General features: G+C 62.2%; 2 protein-coding genes across 4 annotated transcripts; one reads left to right on the top strand and one right to left on the bottom strand.

Moving 5' to 3' along the window:
• The first annotated feature begins 59 nt into the window (after window positions 1-59).
• Window positions 60-16,687, top strand: LZTR1 (leucine zipper like post translational regulator 1). Of its 3 annotated transcripts, XR_013443426.1 has the most exons (22): window positions 60-344; window positions 816-878; window positions 3,796-3,852; window positions 5,526-5,605; window positions 5,960-6,068; window positions 6,548-6,631; window positions 7,632-7,689; window positions 9,246-9,385; window positions 10,289-10,490; window positions 10,782-10,937; window positions 11,080-11,190; window positions 11,569-11,661; window positions 11,843-11,938; window positions 12,019-12,184; window positions 12,379-12,548; window positions 12,734-12,890; window positions 13,661-13,787; window positions 13,883-14,032; window positions 14,643-14,748; window positions 14,835-14,915; window positions 15,169-15,470; window positions 15,550-16,687. XR_013443426.1 is itself a non-coding variant. In XM_036104304.2 (21 exons), the coding sequence occupies exons 1-21, from the start codon at window positions 145-147 to the stop codon at window positions 15,283-15,285; spliced, it is 2,478 nt and encodes an 825-aa protein (XP_035960197.1). In that variant the 5' UTR covers window positions 60-144; the 3' UTR covers window positions 15,286-16,687. The 3 variants fall into 3 exon arrangements, 2 of the variants coding, with proteins under 2 accessions (XP_035960197.1, XP_035960196.1); XM_036104304.2 differs by having other exon boundaries at window positions 12,779-12,890; window positions 15,169-16,687; XM_036104303.2 differs by having other exon boundaries at window positions 15,169-16,687.
• On the bottom strand, window positions 16,688-19,961 carry THAP7 (THAP domain containing 7). Its single transcript, XM_036104341.2, has 5 exons — window positions 19,864-19,961; window positions 19,612-19,691; window positions 19,021-19,176; window positions 18,327-18,467; window positions 16,688-18,134 (listed from the first exon to the last, which is right to left on the bottom strand). Exons 2-5 carry the CDS (start codon window positions 19,689-19,691, stop codon window positions 17,570-17,572), a joined length of 942 nt encoding a protein of 313 aa, XP_035960234.1. The 5' UTR covers window positions 19,864-19,961; the 3' UTR covers window positions 16,688-17,569.
• Window positions 19,962-20,104: the final 143 nt, after the last annotated feature.

The following is a 20,104-nucleotide window of genomic DNA, read 5'->3' as shown; positions in this document are numbered from 1 at the left end:
GCTAAGCTTGCCGGGGAGTGCGGCGCAGGCCGGAAGTGTGCCGCGGCGGCACAGGGCTCGCCGGGAAATGTAGTCCCTCGGCGCAGCCCGGGGCGGTGGCCGCACGTCCCGCGGACCCGGTGGCCGATCGGGCGTGGACCCGGGATGGCTGGGCCGGGGGTCTCGGGAGGCCCGATCGGGGCCGGGGCCCTGGCAGGCAGCGCGCGGTCCAAGGTAGCCCCGAGCGTGGACTTTGACCACAGCTGCTCGGACAGTGTTGAGTACCTGACACTCAACTTCGGGCCCTTCGAGACAGTGCATCGTTGGCGGCGCCTCCCGCCCTGCGACGAGTTCGTGGGGGCCCGGTACGGCGGAGTTCAGGGGCTCTTGGGGGAAGGGGGGGTGTCTGAGGAGGTCCCGGGGCGGGGTCCAGGGGCCGAGGCCGGGGCGTGGTGTCCAAGAGTGGAATCTGGTCATAGGGGGTGGGGAGGAAGTGGTGATGTCCAGGATGATGTCGAAGGCAGAGGAGGGGGTTCTGAGGGAGTCACGGAGCGGGGTGGCCTGGGGCAGGGTACTAGAGTTAAGTTGTGTTTGTGGGTCTGGGGCTGGGGTCCCAGGTGCCCTGCAGTGGGGTGGAGAGTCCAGAGAGTCCCAGGGTAATGTCAGGGTCCCCGTATACAGGTGGTCCTGGGGTACTTGTGGAATTTACGGATCTCTCACGATGTTGGCAGTTGAGAGGTGTTACCTCATTTCTGCAGCAGCCTGGGTTCTTAGTGTCATTCCTCCCCCAGGAGGGTCCCGGCCTCACTGCCACCCATCCATTCGTTTTTTTCCAGGCGCAGCAAGCACACAGTGGTGGCCTATAAAGATGCCATCTATGTATTTGGTGGAGACAATGGGTGAGTGAGCATGAGCATCAGGGTATTTGGACCAGAGAGGGAGAAACATGGTGGCTCTGACTGGCTTAGCTAAGTACTCAGCCTCAGTTTCTCCATGTGAGAGTCCCTACCCTCAAGACCGTTGGCACAGCATTCAGTGGGTAGCACATGCTTGGGACACAGAAATGTGCCTCTTGTTCTGAGTGAGTGGACACAGCCTTGAAAGAAACACATCCGCCCTGGCTGCCACCCTCCCCAGACACTTTTCCTTCACTGCACTTCTCTGGGGGCTTTATCAACACGCTGCACATGGCAGCGTTTAGAGGACAGTTTTATTTATTTCCCATATTTTCCACTTTTTGTAAAGGTTTTCCCACATTGCTATAAATTCCTGGGAAACAACTTCCCTGACAATGACCTCGTGTTTTGTTGGTGGGCACACCTCCATCCCATGAACCATTCCCACTAAAGTTGTGGACGGTCTCCTTTGGTGAAAGATAATGGCTGAGCTAAACCTTTCGTTTGTGTAGCTGTTTCCTTCGGGTGGCGTTCCCCTAAGACCCATTCCCAGAGGGAAAGAGCTGTTTTAGCTCTTATCATGGGCTGGGCCATGTTAAGTACTGGGTGTGGGCATAGCAGACATGCTTGGAGAGGAGAAGGGGGCCTCGTCTGGGCAGGGAAGCCTTCCTGGAGGGGTTGATGACCTGAAAGATAAGTCGGAGTGAATCAGGTAAAAGAGGAAGAGTGTTCCAAGCACAGGGATCAGCATGGGCAATGGCCCGGAGGTTGGGGAATGCAGAATGGCACCAGGCCTGGAGTCTGGGTAGGGCTGCCCTCCCTCCATTCATTCATTGATGTGGTCAGGAAAGGCCAGGGTTGCCCACCAGGGCTCTGGGAGTCTTGGGAGCCTGCTAGATGTGGGGCTGAGGCTTGAACTCTGGTGTCCTGGATAGACCGGGCTCAGTTCAAGTTAGAGCTTTGTGATTTTGGGCTCGGGGATGTGGCTTAACCACACTAGCTGCACCCTGGTCTCCTCCTCTGTATGTGGGGTGGCCACATGCCCTGCTTTGGCAGCGTGCTCCTGGGGGTCAGCGAGCGCAAAGCTGGGAAGGGCTCAGGACGGAGGTTGGGCTGTACTGCGGATGCAGTATTTGCACGTGACCGATTCTGCCCATGAGTCCGTCGCTGCCTCTCACTACAGCACTTGGCCTGAAGCCCAGAAGGGCTGGCCTCTGATTGGTTCTGCAGCCTTGGTCTTTCAGGACTCCCTGGGGGGGCTGACTTGGAGCTGGTGGGGTACGCAGGACCCCATGAGGACCTGCAGACTGGGCAGGATGGTCTCCTCCGGCATGGACGCTGGCTTCCAGCCTGTCTCCCCCACAGCGTCTTTCCCCATGAGCAGTCAGAGGGATCCATTTGGAAATGCAAGTCTCAGTGTGTTCTTTCTCAGCACATAACCCCGGGATGGCTCCCCTCCCTCTGATTAGGAGCCCGAGCTGTCCTGGTGGTCCGCGGGGCCCTCTACACTTGTGCCCGTCCTGCTCCTCTGCCCTTGTTTTGCACGGCGCTGGGCCACACCAGCGCCTTGCTGTGTTCTGAGTGAACCAAGCGTCCCCTGCTCGGGCCCTTGTACTGGCTGTTCCGTCCTTCCCACCCCTTCCTGCCTCTCTTCGGAATTTGCTGTGAGTGAGGCCTTCCCGAACGCCGGGGCCAACTGGACCAACCGTCGGCCCTCCCCTCCCCTTCTGCACCTCTTGCTGGCTCCATGGTAAGAGCACAGATCGCACGGATCATCTCAGGGTTATCTCAGAGCACACGATGTTTGTTACCACCAGGGCAGGACCTGTACCCAGCACACGGACAAGTCAATAAATGCATGTCCCATGAAGGAATGAACTAGGAAGAGGCATCTGCCCACAGATGTCCACTGCAGCCTTGATGACAATCCCCCAAACCAGGAAAGGCCGGGGGTCCAGCCCAGGGCAGGAGGCGAGCATCCCTAGCAGTGTTCTGTAGCAGGTGCAGTTGGCATGTCAGCTGTATAGCAACAAAGCAGCAATACTTTTGCTACAATGTGGCGCCAAGAAACAGGATACAGATTTGTCTCACTCTGGGTGCAACTTCGTAAAGGTGGACTGCGTACAAAGAAAGATGGCTTCCTGCACTATCCGGGAGGGGGAGGGGGGAGAGGCGGAGGGGGAGGAGGGGCAGATGGGAGAGGGGAGAAATTACAGTCACAGCTCTGCTTCCCAGCTCCTGGCTTCCTGACCGCATGGTCTTAGGCAGGCCCGTTATCTCTCGGGCCCCTTCCTCTTCTGTAAATGCAGGTGGGGAGCGCAGCCCCCTGATGCAGACTGAGGGAGAGGCCTGGCCTGTAAGGGGTGCTGGGCTCCTGTTGGTTGACTCCCTTCTTCCTTCTTACTGACAAGGGCCGGGTGGTAACATGCAGGTCCTGGTAGGTGGCCAGTGGAATTTGTTTTCCATTTTATTGTATCTTGAATGTAGTTACGTTGGCTTTGCAATAAAGAGGCGGAAGGAGGATCAGAGAGGAGGAAAGGAGCCTCCCCTGAGATGTGGGAAGCTCTGCATTGTGGTGGCAGAGCCTCAGAGAAGGGGGCGCTGAGACATGTGAGTGGAAGTGGGAGTAGCGGTTCTGGAGCCTGCCGTGAGGTGTGCGCCCTCAAGCAGCCAGGATCATGCTTTGGACCTGACCCCAGGCAGGTGGCTCCCACGTGCGTTGCCGCCCTGGTACCCGCACCAGTTGGGGAGCGTCCTTTGTGGTCACTCCCTGGTCCCTCGGGCATCAGCGGGTTGCCTGGCCCTGGCTGAGTCCCCACAACCGCCCCACCCCCGGGCTGCAGTGTCTGTCTCCTGGGTCCTGGAGAGCAGACCGGGACCAGCCCAGGACCGACCCCACCTGTCCCTGGCTGTCTTTTAGGAAGACCATGCTCAATGACCTCCTACGGTTCGACGTGAAGGACTGCTCCTGGTGCAGGTGGGTGGCCTCTGAGCCCCAGCACCCCCCCCTCCCCCGGTCCTCAGATTCTGCCTCCGGAGAGCCCTTCAGTCACCCAGCCAGTCTCCTGGGCCAGGAGCTGCTATGGGAGGTGACACGGGGGCCGGGGTGGGGGGGGCATCGGCTGATGGGTCCTTCCAGGACCGACCCTGTGCTGCTGCAGGGTGCTGCCCAGGGGCTGGCAACACTGTCTATCCTCCCCTCCGTGCCCCTGTGGGGCCCATCCTCTGCCCGGGTAGTACCCCACATGGGTAGTGGGCCGCGTGCGAGCCCTGGCCGCCTCCCACAGATGGCCCTCCCGGCTGTGTGGCCTTGGGCGAGACACCTGCCCTCTCTGAGCATGGCATATTTGTACCCATCTGCTCCAGTCTCCAGCCCTGCCCACGGGGCAGCTCTCACTGAGGGGGAGAAAGGGATCCCAGGATTAGGAGGTACTGGGCTTCCTCCTGAGCTCTGCCATCTGCTTGTGCAGGAGGGGCGCAGAACCACCGAGTCACCTTGGGTGCCACACTCTGGGCAGGAGCTCTGTGTGCATCCGCCAGTCCCCTGAGTCCCCCGCTGTGGTGGGGTCTCACTGCCCCCCTTTGATGGAGGCGGACGTAACTGAGTGCTGGGATTGCCATAGAACTTTATGTCTCATTCCTCTCATACTTGCTTTTTTTTTTTTTTTAAGAGTTTATTTATTTATTTGACAGAGAGAGACACAGCGAGAGCAGGAACACAAGCAGGGGGAGTGGGAGAGGGAGAAGCAGGCTTCCCGCTGAGCAGGGAGCCTGATGCGGGGCTCGATCCCAGGACCCTGGGATCATGACCTGAGCCGAAGGCATACGCTTAACCGACTGAGCCACCTGGGCTCCCCTCACACTTGCTTTTATAATATAGACAGTAGTTACAGATTAATTTTAAACATCACCTTAAAGACTGTACAATCCTTTACTAATAATTGCTTAAGGACAAAACACTGAAAAGGAGCCGCTCCAGGAAAGCGGTATAAATGGGTTTTTAGTTCAATAAGGAAAGCATGTGGCCGGCTGCCGCAGGTGGGACCCAGCGCCGCTGAATGCGCCGTGGTGCGGCTCAGTCCAGAGCAGCGGGAGGCCCGAGTCCCTCTCTGCTGTTGAGTTCAAAAAGCAGATGTTACAAAATACCTACCGCATGACTCCATTTACAATACAGAGGCATCAATATGCATAGGAGAGGTGTGTGTGTGTGTGTGTGTGTGTTGGGGGGGGTGACCTAAAGGTATAGATGGTGCTTTCTGGCAAGTCTTAGTGCTGGTTTTGTGCTTTTTCCTTATCAGCAGTTTTTGTTCAAAGTTTCTATAACGAGGGGCGTCTGGGTGGCTCAGTCAGTTAAGCATCCGACTCTTGGTCTCAGCTCAGGTCTTGATTTCAGGGTCGTGAGGTCAAGCTCCATGTTGGGCTCCACACTGGACCCACGTGGAGCCTACTAAAAAAAAATAAAAATAATATAAAGGTTAAAAAAAAACGCTTTCTAAAAAAATTTCTATAATGAGATAGATATTGCCTACAAAATACAAAAATGAAAGGAATCCTGGGGGTGGCAGGGGCTCCCCTGTGTGGCGTGGACTGCACAGCTAGCTGACCCCTGCTGACTGCCCCCCCCCGTGCCTTGTTTCCCCCCGCAACCAGGGCCTTCACCACCGGCACCCCGCCGGCCCCCCGCTACCACCACTCAGCCGTTGTCTATGGGAGCAGCATGTTTGTCTTCGGTGAGCTGCCTCATCTCCAGGGCCTCTGGGTTCCTGCACTGGCCTGGGGACCCCTTTCCCTAACTGTCCCGATGTCGCAGGGTTGGAATGGTCCCCCGCCCCCGTGACTGGGCGGGAGGGTGGCGCACCTCCCTCCTCTGTCACTGCACCAGGGGCAGGGAACAGGGTTCTGCTCATTTCTGTGTCCCCAGAGCCTAGTACGGAGTCAGGCAGGCAGGAGGTGCTCCCCAGGGTTTATGGAGGGAGTCCCTGAATACATCTTAAATGAGGCCAGATTCTGCCCCCACCTCCTGGGGTTTGAAGCCTCTGAGATGCTACCTTTGGGTATGACAGTTTCTCCCTCTCTCTACCCAGGGGGCTACACTGGGGACATTTATTCCAATTCTAACTTGAAGAATAAAAACGACCTTTTTGAATATAAGTTTGCAACTGGCCAGTGGACGGAGTGGAAGATTGAAGGACGGTGAGAGGCTTCGCTGAAACCTTTGGGGGTGTCCCAATGGCTACTGCACTGGGTCCCCTGTAGCCTTACAGAAGAAGAGCCCGAGGCCCAGAGAGGCCTGAGTTGTGCTCACTCCCAGCTGTGCCTGTCTGAGGCGTCCTCCCTGCCCTTAGATTCTCTCTTTTCAAAGAGCAGAGGGGGCCCCAATGGACTGCTGATGGGTGCTTCTCTGGTCCTGTTTTGCCAGGACTCCCTCCCCCCCCACTGTTTGATATTTTGGTGTGGCTGGGAGGGGGCTTTACCCCGTGGACATCTGAATTCCTCATCCCCCGGCGCCGCCTCGCGAGCTCAGCCTCATGACGCCCAGCTGGCATCCCCAGAGCCCCGGTGTCAGCAGATGTAGGCGCAGCAGCCCTGGGGTCCCGGCCGGCCTTGTGGGGCTGTGAGGCTCCCATCTGTGCTGGGTGGCCTCGCTCCTCACCCCCCACCTCGCGCTACAGGTTGCCAGTCGCCAGGTCCGCCCACGGCGCCACGGTGTATAGTGACAAGCTGTGGATCTTCGCTGGATATGATGGCAATGCCAGGTAGGTGGTGCCTGGCCCCAGCGCCCCCCCTCTGAGCAGCCCCGCCAGTGTCCTGAGGCCTGCAGCGGGCCTTCCTGGCGTGCACGGGAGTGAGGGGATGGAGGTGGAGGGCACCTGAGCAGAGCTCCCGCCCAGCCCCGCGGAGGTCAGAAGGATTGGCACCCCGGAGGCCCCTCCTGGGGGTGTCCGAGGGGGCGGCAGGCCTGGCCCACGTCCATGCAGCTCTCTACGGCTGTGCTGGTCTCCATGGCAACAGGTGTCATAGCTGGGTGTCGTCAGAGCTGTGGGGTGGGGGGTGGCCCCCTGAATTGCTGGGGTGAAAATACTCAGGCCCACAGTGAGGAGGGACCCTGAGGGGCTGTGTGAGCAGGTGGCGGCAGCCGCAGGTCTCAGACCCAGCCCCTCCCCTGTAGACGACAACCTAGGGCTCCTGCCCGTGTACCAGGCCTTCTCCTCATTTTAGGAAATTGGCTTTGCTGCATTTTTCTGATTATAAATTCCCCAACATCTCAGCGGCATAGAAACTTCAAGGGGTGGGGCGCCCGGCTGGCTCAGTCGAAAGAGCGTGCCACTCTTGATCTCGGGGTTGTGAGTTTGAGCCCCATGTTGGGTGTAGAGATTACTAAAAATAAATTAATTAAAAAAGCAGCAGCAGCAGCAGCAGCAGCTCCAAGCGGTGGCAATGTTAGTGGTGGTTTCGGCGAGTGTTGCCTCTTTGAAGTCCTCTCCGAGCCCCAGGGGTCAGCCGAGTGAGATGGACCCTGCCACACTGGCTGGACACTGGGAATGAGGCCATGCATTCCTGTCTGGGCTGGGGGGGCACATAGCAGGGACATAGCCCCCCTGCCCTGAAGCTCCCACCTCATGGCTGCTCCCTAGGCCCCTGATCAGAGTCATGCGCGATGTGTCCTTCCCTGGAGCCATCCCTCCTGGCTGGGCCCAGGCCCACCCTGCCACCAGCCCCAGCTGCAGAGCTCCTGACTCCCCCGTCCTAATGCAGGTTGAATGACATGTGGACCATTGGCCTCCAGGACCGGGAGCTCACATGCTGGGAGGAGGTGAGGGGTTTGGGATGCCAAGGTGGGGCAGTGGAGACAAGGGAGGTGAGGGGTTTGGGGGTCAAGAGTGGGGTGGGGGAGGCAGGGAGGTGAGGGGCTTGGGGGGCTGGGGTGGGGCAGGGGAGGCAGGGAGGTGAGGGGATTGGGGTCCCAGAGTGGGGCGGGGGAGGCAGGGAGGTGAGGGGTTTGGGGGTCCAGAGTGGGGTGGGGAGGCAGGGAGGTGAGGGGTTTGGGGGCCCAGAGGGGGGTGGGGAGCAGGGAGGTGAGAGGTTTGGGGGTCCAGAGTGGGGTAGGAGAGGCAGGGAGGGGAGGGTTTTAGGGGGCCGGGGTGGGGTAGGGGAGGCAGGAAGGTGAGGGTTTTGGGGGGCCGGGTGGGGCAGGGGAGGCAGGGAGATGAGGGTTTTGGGGGGCTGGGGTGGGGCAGGGGAGGCAGGGAGGTGAGGGGCTTGGGAGTCCAGAGTGGGGTGGGGGAGGCAGGGAGGTGAGGGGTTTGGGGGCCCAGAGTGGGGTGAGGGGGCAGAGAAGTGAGGGTTTTGGGGGGCCAGAGTGGGGCAGGGGAGGCAGGGAGATGAGGGGTTTGGGGGTCAAGAGTGGGACAGGGGAGGCAGGGAGGTGAGGGTTTGGGGGGCCAGGGTGGGATGGGGAGGCAGGAAGGTGAGGGGTTTGGGGGTCCAGAGTGGGGTGGAGAGGCAGGGAGGTGAGGGTTTTGGGGAGCCAATGTGGGGCAGGGGAGGCAGGGAGATGGGGGTTTGGGGGTCCAGAGTGGGGCAGGGGAGGCAGGGAGATGAGGGGTTTGGGGGTCAAGAGTGGGACAGGGGAGGCAGGGAGGTGAGGGTTTGGGGGGCCAGGGTGGGATGGGGAGGGAGGGAGGTGAGGGGTTTGGGGGTCCAGAGTGGGGTGGAGAGGCAGGGAGGTGAGGGTTTCAGGGAGCCAGTGTGGGGTGAGGGAGGCAGGGAGGTGAGGGGTTTGGGGGTCCAGAGTGGGGCAGGGGAGGCAGGGAGGTGAGGAGTTTGGGGCGCCGGGATGGTGCAGGGGAGGCAGGAAGATGAGGGGCTTGGGGGGGGCCGGGGTAGGGACTGCTTTGTTCCCCTTGCCAAAGCCCAGCCTTGTCCTCAGCCTCACCCTCCTTGCCGACTTCCTGCCCGATTCCCGCAGCACTTACCTAGTGACTAAAGGCTCTGGGCTTCTGATGGCAGCATGTCCGGTGACTGGTGCAGCTTGGGTAGAATCCACCCTTATTTGAACACCGCGAGTTGAGCCTGCTGGCGGGTGTCCTGCTCGCTGCTCTTTCTGGGCAATCTGTCTGACTGCTCCATTGTCTCCCCCCTGGGGTGTCTTTCCCTTGTAGTGATGATTTTTAGCCTCAACTGTTAGAAACTGGGCCCATGTTGGTTGGGCAAGGTGGGGCTTTACGCTGTTCTACAGAAATTAATCTGTGAACCCTCACTCACGGAAGAAGTTTCAGGAGTGAAAGTAGTCCCGATTCAGCAGGGTAAGTCTCGGCCCCGAGCACCGGGTCCCGGGAGGCTCTGGCTGAGCTGCCTTCCCTACCGCAGGTGGCTCAGAGCGGCGAGATCCCGCCGTCCTGCTGCAACTTCCCGGTGGCCGTGTGCCGGGACAAGATGTTTGTGTTCTCGGGGCAGAGCGGAGCCAAGATAACCAACAACCTCTTCCAGTTCGAATTCAAGGACAAGACGTGAGCACCCTGGTGGTGGGACCCGTGGTGGGCACCCGCGTCTGTGGCACAGCAGGGCAGGCTGGGTTTGGGGGGCCGGGGAGCTAGGAGCGAGGAGATGTGGGTGCCCTCAAACTGCACAAGCAGGCCCCTTGGGGTGTGGCTGCGGCTGAGCAAGATGGGGCTTGGCTGGCCTCTGTCCAGTGTGGAGGATGGCTCCTGCCCGGCGAATGGCCTGTTCAGTGCCACCGGTCACAAATGTGGCTGGTATAGATCTCATACCGTGGCAGAAGACAAGGGGGGTGCTCAGGCCCTGACAGCCTCCAGCCTGTGCTGTCCTTAGCTGCAGGCCAGCCCTCGTGATGGGGACCAAGCCCCAGCGGTGGCGCAGGCCGGGCATTGGCTCTGGGGAGGGAACAGGGAGCTTCTGCTGCAGGTCAGAGAGGCTCGGGAGGGGACTTGGAGGTGCCCTGGAGGCCAGAGGTGTGGGCTGGGAAGAGAAAGGTCAGGACATCCCAGGCAGGGGGAGTCCCGCTGCCACCCACCCACCTCTCCTGTCCTGGGCTGGCCGGGCCTGAGAGGAGAGCCACGCTGCATGCAGGTCTGCGTCTCCATCCTGGCCTCAGTGCTCACAGCAGTGGGCCACAAAGAGGGCTCAGAGACAGCGGGAACAGATGTGGAGAGGTGGCGGACATTGGGCCACCGCTGCTGCCTGCTTTATGGCTGGGGGACAGAAGGGGGCTCAGGCAGGGCTGGTGCCAGAGCGAAAGGGGATGAGGGGCATTGGGCGTATGCACTCTGGCCCTCCTTTGAGCCGGCTGGTCGGCCCGGGGCCTGCTGTGGGGAGGCCTCAGGACCCAGGTGGAGGCCGTGGGGGAGCAGGAGCCCCCACCCTGGCACTGGTTCACTGTCACGGGCCCCCAGGTGGACGCGCATCCCCACGGAGCACCTGCTTCGTGGCTCCCCGCCCCCCCCACAGCGGCGCTACGGGCACACCATGGTGGCCTTTGACCGCCACCTGTACGTGTTTGGGGGCGCGGCGGACAACACGCTGCCTAATGAGCTGCACTGCTATGATGTGGACTTCCAGACCTGGGAGGTCGTCCAGCCCAGCTCCGACAGTGAGGTGCGTGCTGCCAGGCACGGTGGCCACCCTGGGCCCCTGTTCTCCATTCTCGCAGCCTGCGGGCTTGTAACACTTCCCGTCATGTCTGCACGGTGCCGAGGATGTTCTCCCAGAAGCCCACCCTGTTCTCCCTGAAGCTCCCCCTCTGAGCCATGCCGCGAGGGCCCTCATCCTGTGGCTCCGCCCCTCCCAAACCTCTCGCTCTTGAACAGGGTCGGCAGGAGGTTGGTGTCTGCTGCCTTGCCTGGCCCTGGCGGACTGGTCCCACGCCCGCATGTCTCTCCCCTCCAGGTCGGCGGGGCTGAGGTGCCAGAGCGAGCATCTGCTTCCGAGGAGGCGCCTGCCCTGGCCTCTGAGGAGCGCGGTGGCTTCAAGAAGTCCCGAGATGTGTTTGGCCTGGACTTTGGCACCACCACAGCCAAGCAGCCTGCCCCGCCGGCCTCCGAGGTGAGGGTCGGCGCCCTGACCGCTCTCCATCACCCCCCCACCATGCCAGTCCTGTGGTCAGCCCCTCTCACAGATGGGGAGACTGAGGCTCAGAGAAGTACTTGTAGGGGTTACTTATCTGCCCCCCCTCCTTTCCACCCAGCTGCCAAGCGGAAGGCTCTTCCATGCGGCCGCTGTGATCTCGGACGCCATGTACATCTTCGGGGGCACCGTGGACAACAACATTCGCAGTGGGGAGATGTACCGTTTCCAGGTGGGGCTCATGGGCTGAGTACAGGGGGGCCAGCCAGGGTGGACGGGTCCCAGATGATGGAAACTGAGGCCCAGTGGGGGTGGGGGGTTTGTCCGAGGCACCAGAGTCAGGGCTGTCTGGGCAGAGTCTGGGCAGCCCGCCCGAGGAGTCTGGCAGACGGGATGGGGGACTCTAGGCCGAGGGCAGTCTGAGGAACCTCCGTGCAGGGAGGGGGGGGCGGCATTGGGGGCTCACAGTGGAGTCCGCGGAGGCCTGGGAGCAGGCTTGGGCCAGGGGTTGGAGTCGGGCTGAGCTGGGCTGGAGATGCGTGGCCCGGAGGAGGGCAGGGCCTGGGCCAGTGGTGGCTCCCTGTGGCAACACTGGGGTCTCCTCTGGCAGTTCTCCTGTTACCCCAAGTGCACGCTGCATGAGGACTACGGGCGTCTGTGGGAGAGCCGCCAGTTTTGCGACGTGGAGTTTGTGCTGGGCGAGGTGGGTGCCCTCCCCATGCCCAGCCTGCCCGCCATGCTGCAGGGTGGGGGCTGTGCACCGAGGTGCGCCGGCCTCCCGCTCGTGCCTGGAGCCCCGGACCCCCTCCGTGGGCTGGCCGGGCCTCCGTCCCTGCCAGGAGGAGGGTCCCGTGCTCCCTACCGAGGCGTCGTTCTTGCTACAGAAGGAGGAGTGTGTGCAGGGCCACGTGGCCATTGTCACAGCTCGAAGCCGCTGGCTCCGCAGGAAGATCGTGCAGGCGCGGGAACGGCTGGCCCAGGTGAGGTGCTGCCCAGCCCCCTCCGGCCAGGGCGGCGGCATCCACGGGGCGCCCCTGAGCTCCCCTTCCTCTCCCTGCAGAAACTGGAGGAGGAGGCAGCCCCGGCTCCCAGGGAGGTCCCTGGGGGGGCCGTGGGGGGGGCCCGGCCGCCCCTGCTGCACGTGGCCATCCGCGAGGCTGAGGCCCGGCCCTTCGAAGTGCTCATGCAGTTCCTCTACACGGACAAGATCAAGTACCCGCGGAAAGGTGCACTGAGGGGGGGGGAGCGGGGAGGGGGGGCAGGTGGGCAGCCCGAGGCTCGGGGGCCACGACCACCCATGGCCACTCGTGTGGTGGAGTTGCTGCCTGATGTCCCAGAGCCCCGGACCCTGTCCTCCCTCCTGCCCTGCACCTTGTCCCCCTCCCCACGTCCCCGAGGCTCAGGGAGCTCTTGGCTGCAGGCCACGTGGAGGACGTGCTGCTCATCATGGACGTGTACAAGCTGGCACTGAGCTTCCAGCTGTGCCGCCTGGAGCAGCTGTGCCGACAGTACATCGAGGCCTCCGTGGACCTGCAGAATGTGCTGGTCGTGTGCGAGAGCGCCGCCAGGCTGCAGCTGGGCCAGTTAAAGGTGCGGGCCCGGGGGGCACGGCCCGCCCCGCCTACCGCCGCCAGCCCCTGTCCCCCGCTGCCAAACTCCCCCCCCACCCCCCGCGGCGGCCCCCTGTGCCCCCTACCGCAAGCCATCCCAGCCAGGCCGCCGCCCCGTCGGCCAAGGCCTGACCCTGCCTGCCTGCTCCGGCTTGTGTGTCCCAGGAGCACTGCTTGAACTTCGTGGTGAAGGAGTCCCACTTCAACCAGGTGATCATGATGAAGGAGTTCGAGCGCCTCTCTTCCCCACTGATCGTGGAGATCGTGCGGCGGAAGCAGCAGCCGCCTGCCCGCGCCCCCTCAGAGCAGCCCGTGGACATCGGTAGGGACCCAGGCCCCATCCCTGGGGGCAGCACACGGGGATGGCATTCGTCTTGGGTGGAGACGGGAGCCACGGCAGTACCCGCCTGGCCTCCAGCGTGGGGTCTGGGCGCAGGGGACCCGGAGTGCTCCTGGGGCTCGGGCAGCCAGCCAGCTCACTGGAGGGAAGATGCCCCGCCCCACGGGCACCGACCGCGGCTGTGCGCCTGAGGGCGGGCAGTCTCCTGAGCCCGTTTCCGGAGGCCGGCACGGGGCCCCTGTCTGGCAAGGGTGGCTGCCCTGACTGACCTCAGCTTTGAGGGCTTCCGTCCGGAGCAGCGTGCTCAGGTCACAGTGACTAGTCGCTGAGCTGCTCTTCTAGGCGCGCCCGCCCTTGGGGGCCTGATGAGGGGTAAGCGCAGTCCGAAGACTTCAGACGTTCCTGGTGCCTCCCTTGTCCCCACCTAGCCCGGGAAGGGACAGCACTGTCTCCTTCATCCCCTGACTCCCCAGGCCCTGTGCTGCCTCTGGCTGTGGGCCCTGGGTGACACGTGGCGGGACACAGTGTTTGCCAGGCCCAGAGGGGGCTCAAGCGCAAGGGTGGGGAGAAGGGCTCACAGATCAGACTCTGGGGGGCGGGCCGGAGTAGGGCCTCTGGCCCCGGGGGCAGGTTTGTTCAGGGCAGCAACATGGGCAGATGTGCAAGCAGCAGTACGGTGGCTCAGGGTCTGCTGGGGGGCGGGAGGCATCTGCTCAAGGCCCCTCCACACTACCCCCTGGCCTCCCCACCAGGCACATCTCTGATCCAGGACATGAAGGCGTACCTGGAGGGAGCAGGTGCGGAGTTCTGTGACATCACTCTGCTGCTGGATGGGCACCCGAGACCGGCGCACAAGGCCATCCTGGCCGCCCGCTCCAGGTGGGTGGGTGGGGGGTGTGTGGTGGCGGGCCTGGCCAGGCCCCCGCCCTGCCTGCATTTGCTGAGAGCCAGGACTCCCCCGCCCCTGTCTGCAGCTACTTTGAGGCCATGTTCCGGTCCTTCATGCCGGAGGACGGCCAGGTGAACATCTCCATTGGGGAGATGGTGCCCAGCAGGCAGGCCTTCGAGTCCATGCTGCGCTACATCTACTACGGTGAGGTCAACATGCCGCCCGAGGACTCTCTGCATCCTCCCCGCCAGGGGCGCTCCCAGGGCCCACCTCAGGCAGCTCTGGAGACCGGCAGGCTGGTCCTGGCTTCCCTGGTGCCTGGTGCTCTCCCGGGGCTCCCTGAACAGATTGGTCGGCGGGCACAGAGGGGTCTGCAGCCAGGAGGGGTGGGTGGGTTCTTGACCCTCATCACTGCCCAGACGAAGGGGTTGGTTAGCGTTGTGTGTGACAGGTGAGTAGCCGCCATGGAGGGATTCCTGATCGTGTCACTTCTTGGGGGTCTGAACTGGTGCGAGATGCCTTTCCGAGCTCTGTGAGGCCATGGTCTGTCCTGCGAACGGGCACGTGGGTGTTTTCTTGGGAGAGGCTTCCTGCGTTTTCTTCGGGTCTGGACTAGGGTCTTCGACCCCGAGTACTTCAGAGTCTGTGTAGAGAGCGAGTTGGATTGGAGCCCCAGGCCAGTCCCTTGTGCTGGGGTGGGTTTCCTTGTTCTGAGCAAGCAGGAGGGGCTCAGGTTTCCTCGGCCTCTGCTGGGCCTGGGGCTCCAGCTGCACCCTCCCAGGGGAGACGGGCAGGTGGCGGGAGGACGAGCTCCTTGGGCCGGCAGCTCCTTAACCAGCCCCCAGCTACCTGTTTGCGGCCCCCTACTATTACGGCTTCTACAACAACCGGCTGCAGGCGTACTGCAAGCAGAACCTGGAGATGAACGTGACGGTGCAGAATGTACTTCAGGTAGCTCACTGGCGCCCACGGGCCTCCCTGAACCTGGGCGGGCGGGTGAGAGAGGGAGCAGTCCCTCAGGGAACCTGCCGTTGCAGATCCTGGAGGCGGCTGACAAGACGCAGGCGCTGGACATGAAGCGGCACTGCCTGCACATCATCGTGCACCAGTTCACCAAGGTCAGGGCCCTCCCAGCCCCGCGCTCGCCGCCCACCCCTCTTCCGGAGCCGCTTCCCCTTGGCCTTGCCTTGGCCAGGTGCGGGGTGGGGTGCGTGGAAGCTGCTCATCTCCTGCGGCAGGGGGCCCACCTCCTTCCACTCGGAGTCAGCCGTGCCTGGGCTTGGTGGAGCTCCGGGGAGACCCTGAAGCCCACCCCGGCCCTCCCATGAATCCGGTCCCATCCCGTTTGGGCCTTCTGCTTGCCTCCTGCAGGTTTCCAAGCTGCCCACACTGCGCTCGCTGAGCCAGCAGCTGCTGCTTGACATCATAGACTCCCTGGCTTCCCACATCTCCGACAAGCAGTGCGCGGAGCTGGGCGCTGACATCTGAGGGCCCACGCGGTGCTGGCCCACTCGAGAATAACCATGCCTGCCCTGCCCACTGCAGACTACGCTGGCCATGCTGAGGCCCGAGGCAGAGTGCTTGGACCTGCCGGCCAAGGGGCAGGCTGCCCAGAGCCTCCAAAGGGAAAGGGGACACGGGGGCTCTGCCCCATTTCACTGCTGAGGACACAGGTCCCACAAGGAGTGGATGGTGAAACAGGCCCCCCAGGTGGAACCCTCTCCTCGGGTGGAGGCATGGGTGGGAAGCCAGGGCCCAGCAGTGGGAAAGCCCACCACGGAGCTGGTGTGGGGCCGCCCATCCGGCAGGGACTGTGCATGGCTTGTAGATCTGGCCACTGGGTCCTAGTGCCAAGGTCCCTCTGACGGGAGGGGGGGGCTACACAGTACCCCCTCACCTTCACCGAGGTTGCTGTAAGGGCCCCTACTATCACCTGGAGCTTGTGGGTGGGCAACAGTAATGGGCACGTGGAATCTGACTCCAGATGAATTTTGGGGCGTGAAGGGCCCTGAGTCAGTCAGCTCCTAGCCTGAGGGGCCAGCCAGTCTGGCCTGGGCCAGGCTTCTAGAGGGGCTGCAGGATCCCACCCCACTGTGTGCACATCAGGGGCCCCCAGCTGCGCCAGGGAGAAGTCAGTGAAGATGCCCCCAGGTCCCCATCTGTCCCTAAGTATTTATTCTTTGTCACAGACATGCCATTAAGACCACAGTAGTGCTAATCCACTACACACACCTCATGGGCATAGTCCCTCCCTGAGCTGAGGACGGATCAGGTGGCCCAAGTGCTTGGGACCGGCCAGTCCTGTCCAGTTCTCTACCCATGTCAGCAACTCCTGGCCCCATCTGGGGTGACCCAGTTGTGGGGGGGTGGGGGGAAGACTGGGGGGAATCCAGGCTAGCCCCTCCCCTTCGAGGGGAACCCTGGAGCCCCAAGGCTGCCTTGCCCCCGCATCCTTCCCCATCCCCCAACAGAAGGCCCTAGGAGTCCACCCTAACGCAGAAAGCACTGTTCTGCCTCCTTCCTGGCAACAAGAATCCCAGGGACCCTTCTACCCTGGCTACCAGGAGGCTACTTTGGGGGAAACAGTCCTTCACATCCTCTTCCCAGTTGTGCCCCCACGCAAACATGGCACCTGCCTCTCCTCGGCCCTTGAACCCCAGGTGCTGTGTACAGACGGATGGGGAGCCCCAGTGGCAGGTGGGCACCCTCAGGCAAGGGGAGTCCATAAAGCCGCCAGCAAGCTAGGAAATGGCCCAGCGCAAGGTGAGCCTCTGTGAGCCTGGAAACCCCAGTGAATGATCTGCAAACCCTGCTCTACAGTGGACCCTTGTAACCGGTCGCTTGACTTTCTCTGATAAACATATGAATAAATGAACTTACACACCAAGGATCCTAGAAAGCCAATTTCAGAACATTGTGTGGCACTTTCCAGGACTAGGGAGAATTCAGCTATGCTCTTGGGGCTACTGTGGCTGAAGCCCAGCAGGGAGGTTACGTGTGCAGTTAAAACCAGCCCGCACCGAGCCGTTTGCCACCATCACAGACACAGGGAAGCCTACGTTCCAGTCAATTTGAAGACAGTGGGGACTCAGGGTGAGGCCAGGATTGCTGCCCCCAAGGCTGCCTCCAAGCTTCCCCACCTCTTCCCAGACCTCTGGGGACTAGAAGTGTCATTGCTGGGCCCTGACTACTTGCCAAGCATACAGCGCCAGGTCAAAAATTGCTGTCTTTGTCCATTTTTCAGATAAGCCAGGCCCAGGGGTAAGGGGTAGCTGGTCTGCAGGCTGGGGTTGAAGTGCCGTACCGTACTGACTTCTGGGCAGACCGGGCCAGTGGATGGAAGCCATGCAGGTGTCCTTGCAAACAGAGTCTAGCCTGGGTTTCACGAGTGTTTTCAAAAAGACGAGACTGCGGAAGTCTGGGCTGTTTCAGGTACCAAGGAGAGGAGGGTTCCTGGTGCTGCCCCTGGCCTCTGCTCACACCATCCTGTCCCTCAGAAAACCCTGTGGGGCCGAGAGTTGCATGAGGAGGGGCGGGCAAGAGCTGCACTTCTTGCTCTCCACAGCTGAGAGCTCAGACTCCAAGGGAGGGGCCCCAGCCGCAGCTAAGCCAGATAGCAGGGCCTCCTAGAATCCACTTTATTATGGCATCTGGCAGGTCTGGTGGACACAGCTCAGATTGAGTCCTTTTCCAGGCAGATTCCGAGGGAGGAAGAGGCCGACGCCCCGACAGGCAGCCCTTCAAGGGAGCCCTGGGGCCAGCAGCCCCTCCCTCACGCCATGCTGCTGCTCAGCTGCATGGCGAAGTCCTGCACGTGCTCCTTCAGAGTCTGGCGGGCATCTGCCTGTGCCCGCTTCTCCCGGGCGCGCTCCTGCTGCAGCTTGCTCAGCCGTAGCCGCAGGCGCTGCTCTCGCCGCTTGCAGGCCTGCAGCTGGCGCTGGGCCTTGTCCAGGGCATCGAGTGCGGCCTCAGCCCGCCGCTTCCAGAGCAGGGCGCTGCCCACCTGGTAGCTGTGCTCATTCTGGATGTAGGCGCCGGCCGGGGGGGGCAGGCGCAGCATGTAGGCTGAGGGTGAGACGGGCCGTGGCTCGAGGGGGGACGGCTGTCTGTCAGGCTCCCGCTCCGGCGAGGGCTGGGCGCTGCAGCCTGCTTCATCTGCCTGGGCACCCAGGGGCCCCAGGAGGTCTGCGAAGGGGCTGCTGAGGCCAGCCTCCAGCCTCCCAGTGGGGGAGGCAGGCAAAGCAGCAGGGGCTGAGGCCTCTTCCACGGGAAAGCAGGTGACATCAGCAGGTGGAGGTGGAGAAAATGGAGTCGTGGGCCCTCGGCCCTCAGAGCAGCTGAGAGAAGAGAGAGAAAGAGACTAATAGGCCAGGCCAAGGCCTTGCCAGACCCCACTTCACCAGCCCACTGAGCCCACTCTACCAGCTCAGAACCCTGTCCAGCAAGATTGCTGGCAGACACCCTAAATAAACCCCAGTCTCTCAGACCTGGGGTGGGAGCAAGGCACCCTCCACCCACAGCACACATACCGCTTCCTGCATCGCCGGAGCCGGCTGACGTCAGGGGGGCCAGGTGGATAACTGTGCCCCTTGGTCTTGGTTGTCCGACGTAACTTGGAGAAAGATTCAAATATCGTGGGAACTGCCCCCTCCTTCAGCCTGTGATACCCACTGTGGGGGAAAGCAGCCTGGATGAGATGGAGAACACATACTGCCACCCAGGGCAACCTGCAGGGCACAGAGCTAGCATGCCCCCAGCACCCTGGACCAGGCTCTCCCATGCTAGCATTGTGGGAGGTGGGTAGACATGCTGCAATCACTTAATTTAGGGAATACCAAGTTAGGTAGAGTTACACCCATTCTCTTCCCTGCAGGACTCCTCAAAGTGAAGGTGTGTAGAAAGGCTGCACCGGAACTAGGCTGACCAGCCAAAAAGAAAAATTTCATTGTGGACTTGCTGGGAGGACTTGGGTTCTAAGGAACAGCCTCTGAAAAAGCTAATGTTTTTCTCCCTTGTCACTGGCCCAGTTATCCTGAGGGGATGGGTCTTCCTGTCACTGAGGTACAAAGCTGGGAAGAGGCAGCAACGCTGGGAACCAGGTCTGTCTTGTCCCCCAGCCAGTGACTGCAGGACCCTCCTCCTCTGGTCCTACAGCTGCCCCAATCGGCCAGCTACTCTGATGCTTCAAACCCTGCCCCAGCGATGGCCGCCAACGGAGCTCACCTGATTCCCACCAGCTCAAAGCAGTTTTCCTCGAAGTGTTTGGAGCAGAAGTAGATGTACTCGGAAGCCGGGTCCCACAGGCCCTGGCCGCTGGGGTCCAGCCGCTGGCAGTTGGCCAGCCACAAGCCTCGCCTCGGGTTGTCCTTCTTGGGAAGTCTGCGGAGCCACAAACCAGTGAGCACCAGGGTGTCTGCAGCCCTGGGCTCCAGCTGCCCAAGCTCTCCAGGAGGCAAGGGCTGGTCCTGCACATGCCGCCACCAGACCTCCCTTCAACTCCGGGTAAACACCGTCCTCCCAAGCCCAGATGACGAAACTGAGGGCTCAGGGAGAGCAACTTCCTTAGTATCACCTAGTAGGTAAGAGTCACAGAACAGAAGGCCCCAGGCTCGTGGATCTCCCGTGCTTCCTCTCCCATCTAGACTCAGTCGCACCGGCACCGCCCCCTTCACCCTTTCCCACCTACAAGTACAAGCCTCGCGCCAAACAGAGGAAGGCGCACGCGCAATCGTGGCTCCACGGGAGGGGGGGGGAGGAGGGGGACGGGCGCATGCGCCCGTGAACCTTCGCGCGCCAGCACGCACGCGCGCTGACCTGTGGAAAGAGATGCCGCGGTTGCGCGTCTCGCGCGTGTCCCGTGTGCAGCAGCCGGCGGCGGAGCAGTGACGCGGCATCTGGGGAAGAAGCAGGAGCTTGTTCGTGGGCGGCTGTCCAGGCCCGCAGGGGCCTCACGCCCCCAGCCGCCGCTCCGCTCCAGGCGGCCTTGGCCTGCCGGGTCTCCCCCGGCCCGATCTCGCCCGAGCCCCGTCCCAGCCCGTTCTCCTGACTCCCGTCAGCGGCACTCACGATCTCGCCATTGCTGCGCCGCCGAAGTCTCGCGAGGAGTGGCGCGCGGTGGAAGTTGGTACCATAGAGACTCGGAAGAGTGAGGCGCTGGCCGGAGGGGCGGGGCGGGCCCCGGAAGCGGCGGGAGCGTAAGGTCGCCGCCGGGTCTGCGCGGTTCCAGCCTCCCTGAACGCCAGCGCCGTCGCACACGTGGGTCCCTCTTTGTCTTTCGGGGTAACTCCTGGCACCCAAGCAGCGGCCT

The sequence above is a fragment of the Halichoerus grypus genome, chromosome 13 (assembly GCF_964656455.1).
Source record: "Halichoerus grypus chromosome 13, mHalGry1.hap1.1, whole genome shotgun sequence".
Classification (NCBI taxonomy): Eukaryota; Metazoa; Chordata; class Mammalia; order Carnivora; family Phocidae; genus Halichoerus; species Halichoerus grypus.
This window is presented reverse-complemented; position numbering and strand designations above follow the sequence as displayed.

Coding starts and splice junctions, on each gene's coding strand:
- THAP7 (XM_036104341.2), bottom strand. CDS start 19,691: ATGCCGCGTCACTGCTCCGCCGCCGGCTGCTGCACACGGGACACGCGC. Junction 19,177..19,611: donor CGCGGCATCTCTTTCCACAG/GTCAGCGCGCGT, acceptor GTGGCTCCGCAG/ACTTCCCAAGAAGGACAACC. Junction 18,468..19,020: donor TTTGAGCTGGTGGGAATCAG/GTGAGCTCCGTT, acceptor TTTCCCCCACAG/TGGGTATCACAGGCTGAAGG.
- LZTR1 (XM_036104303.2), top strand. CDS start 145: ATGGCTGGGCCGGGGGTCTCGGGAGGCCCGATCGGGGCCGGGGCCCTG. Junction 5,606..5,959: donor GAGCAGCATGTTTGTCTTCG/GTGAGCTGCCTC, acceptor CTCTCTACCCAG/GGGGCTACACTGGGGACATT. Junction 13,788..13,882: donor ATCCTGGCCGCCCGCTCCAG/GTGGGTGGGTGG, acceptor CCCTGTCTGCAG/CTACTTTGAGGCCATGTTCC.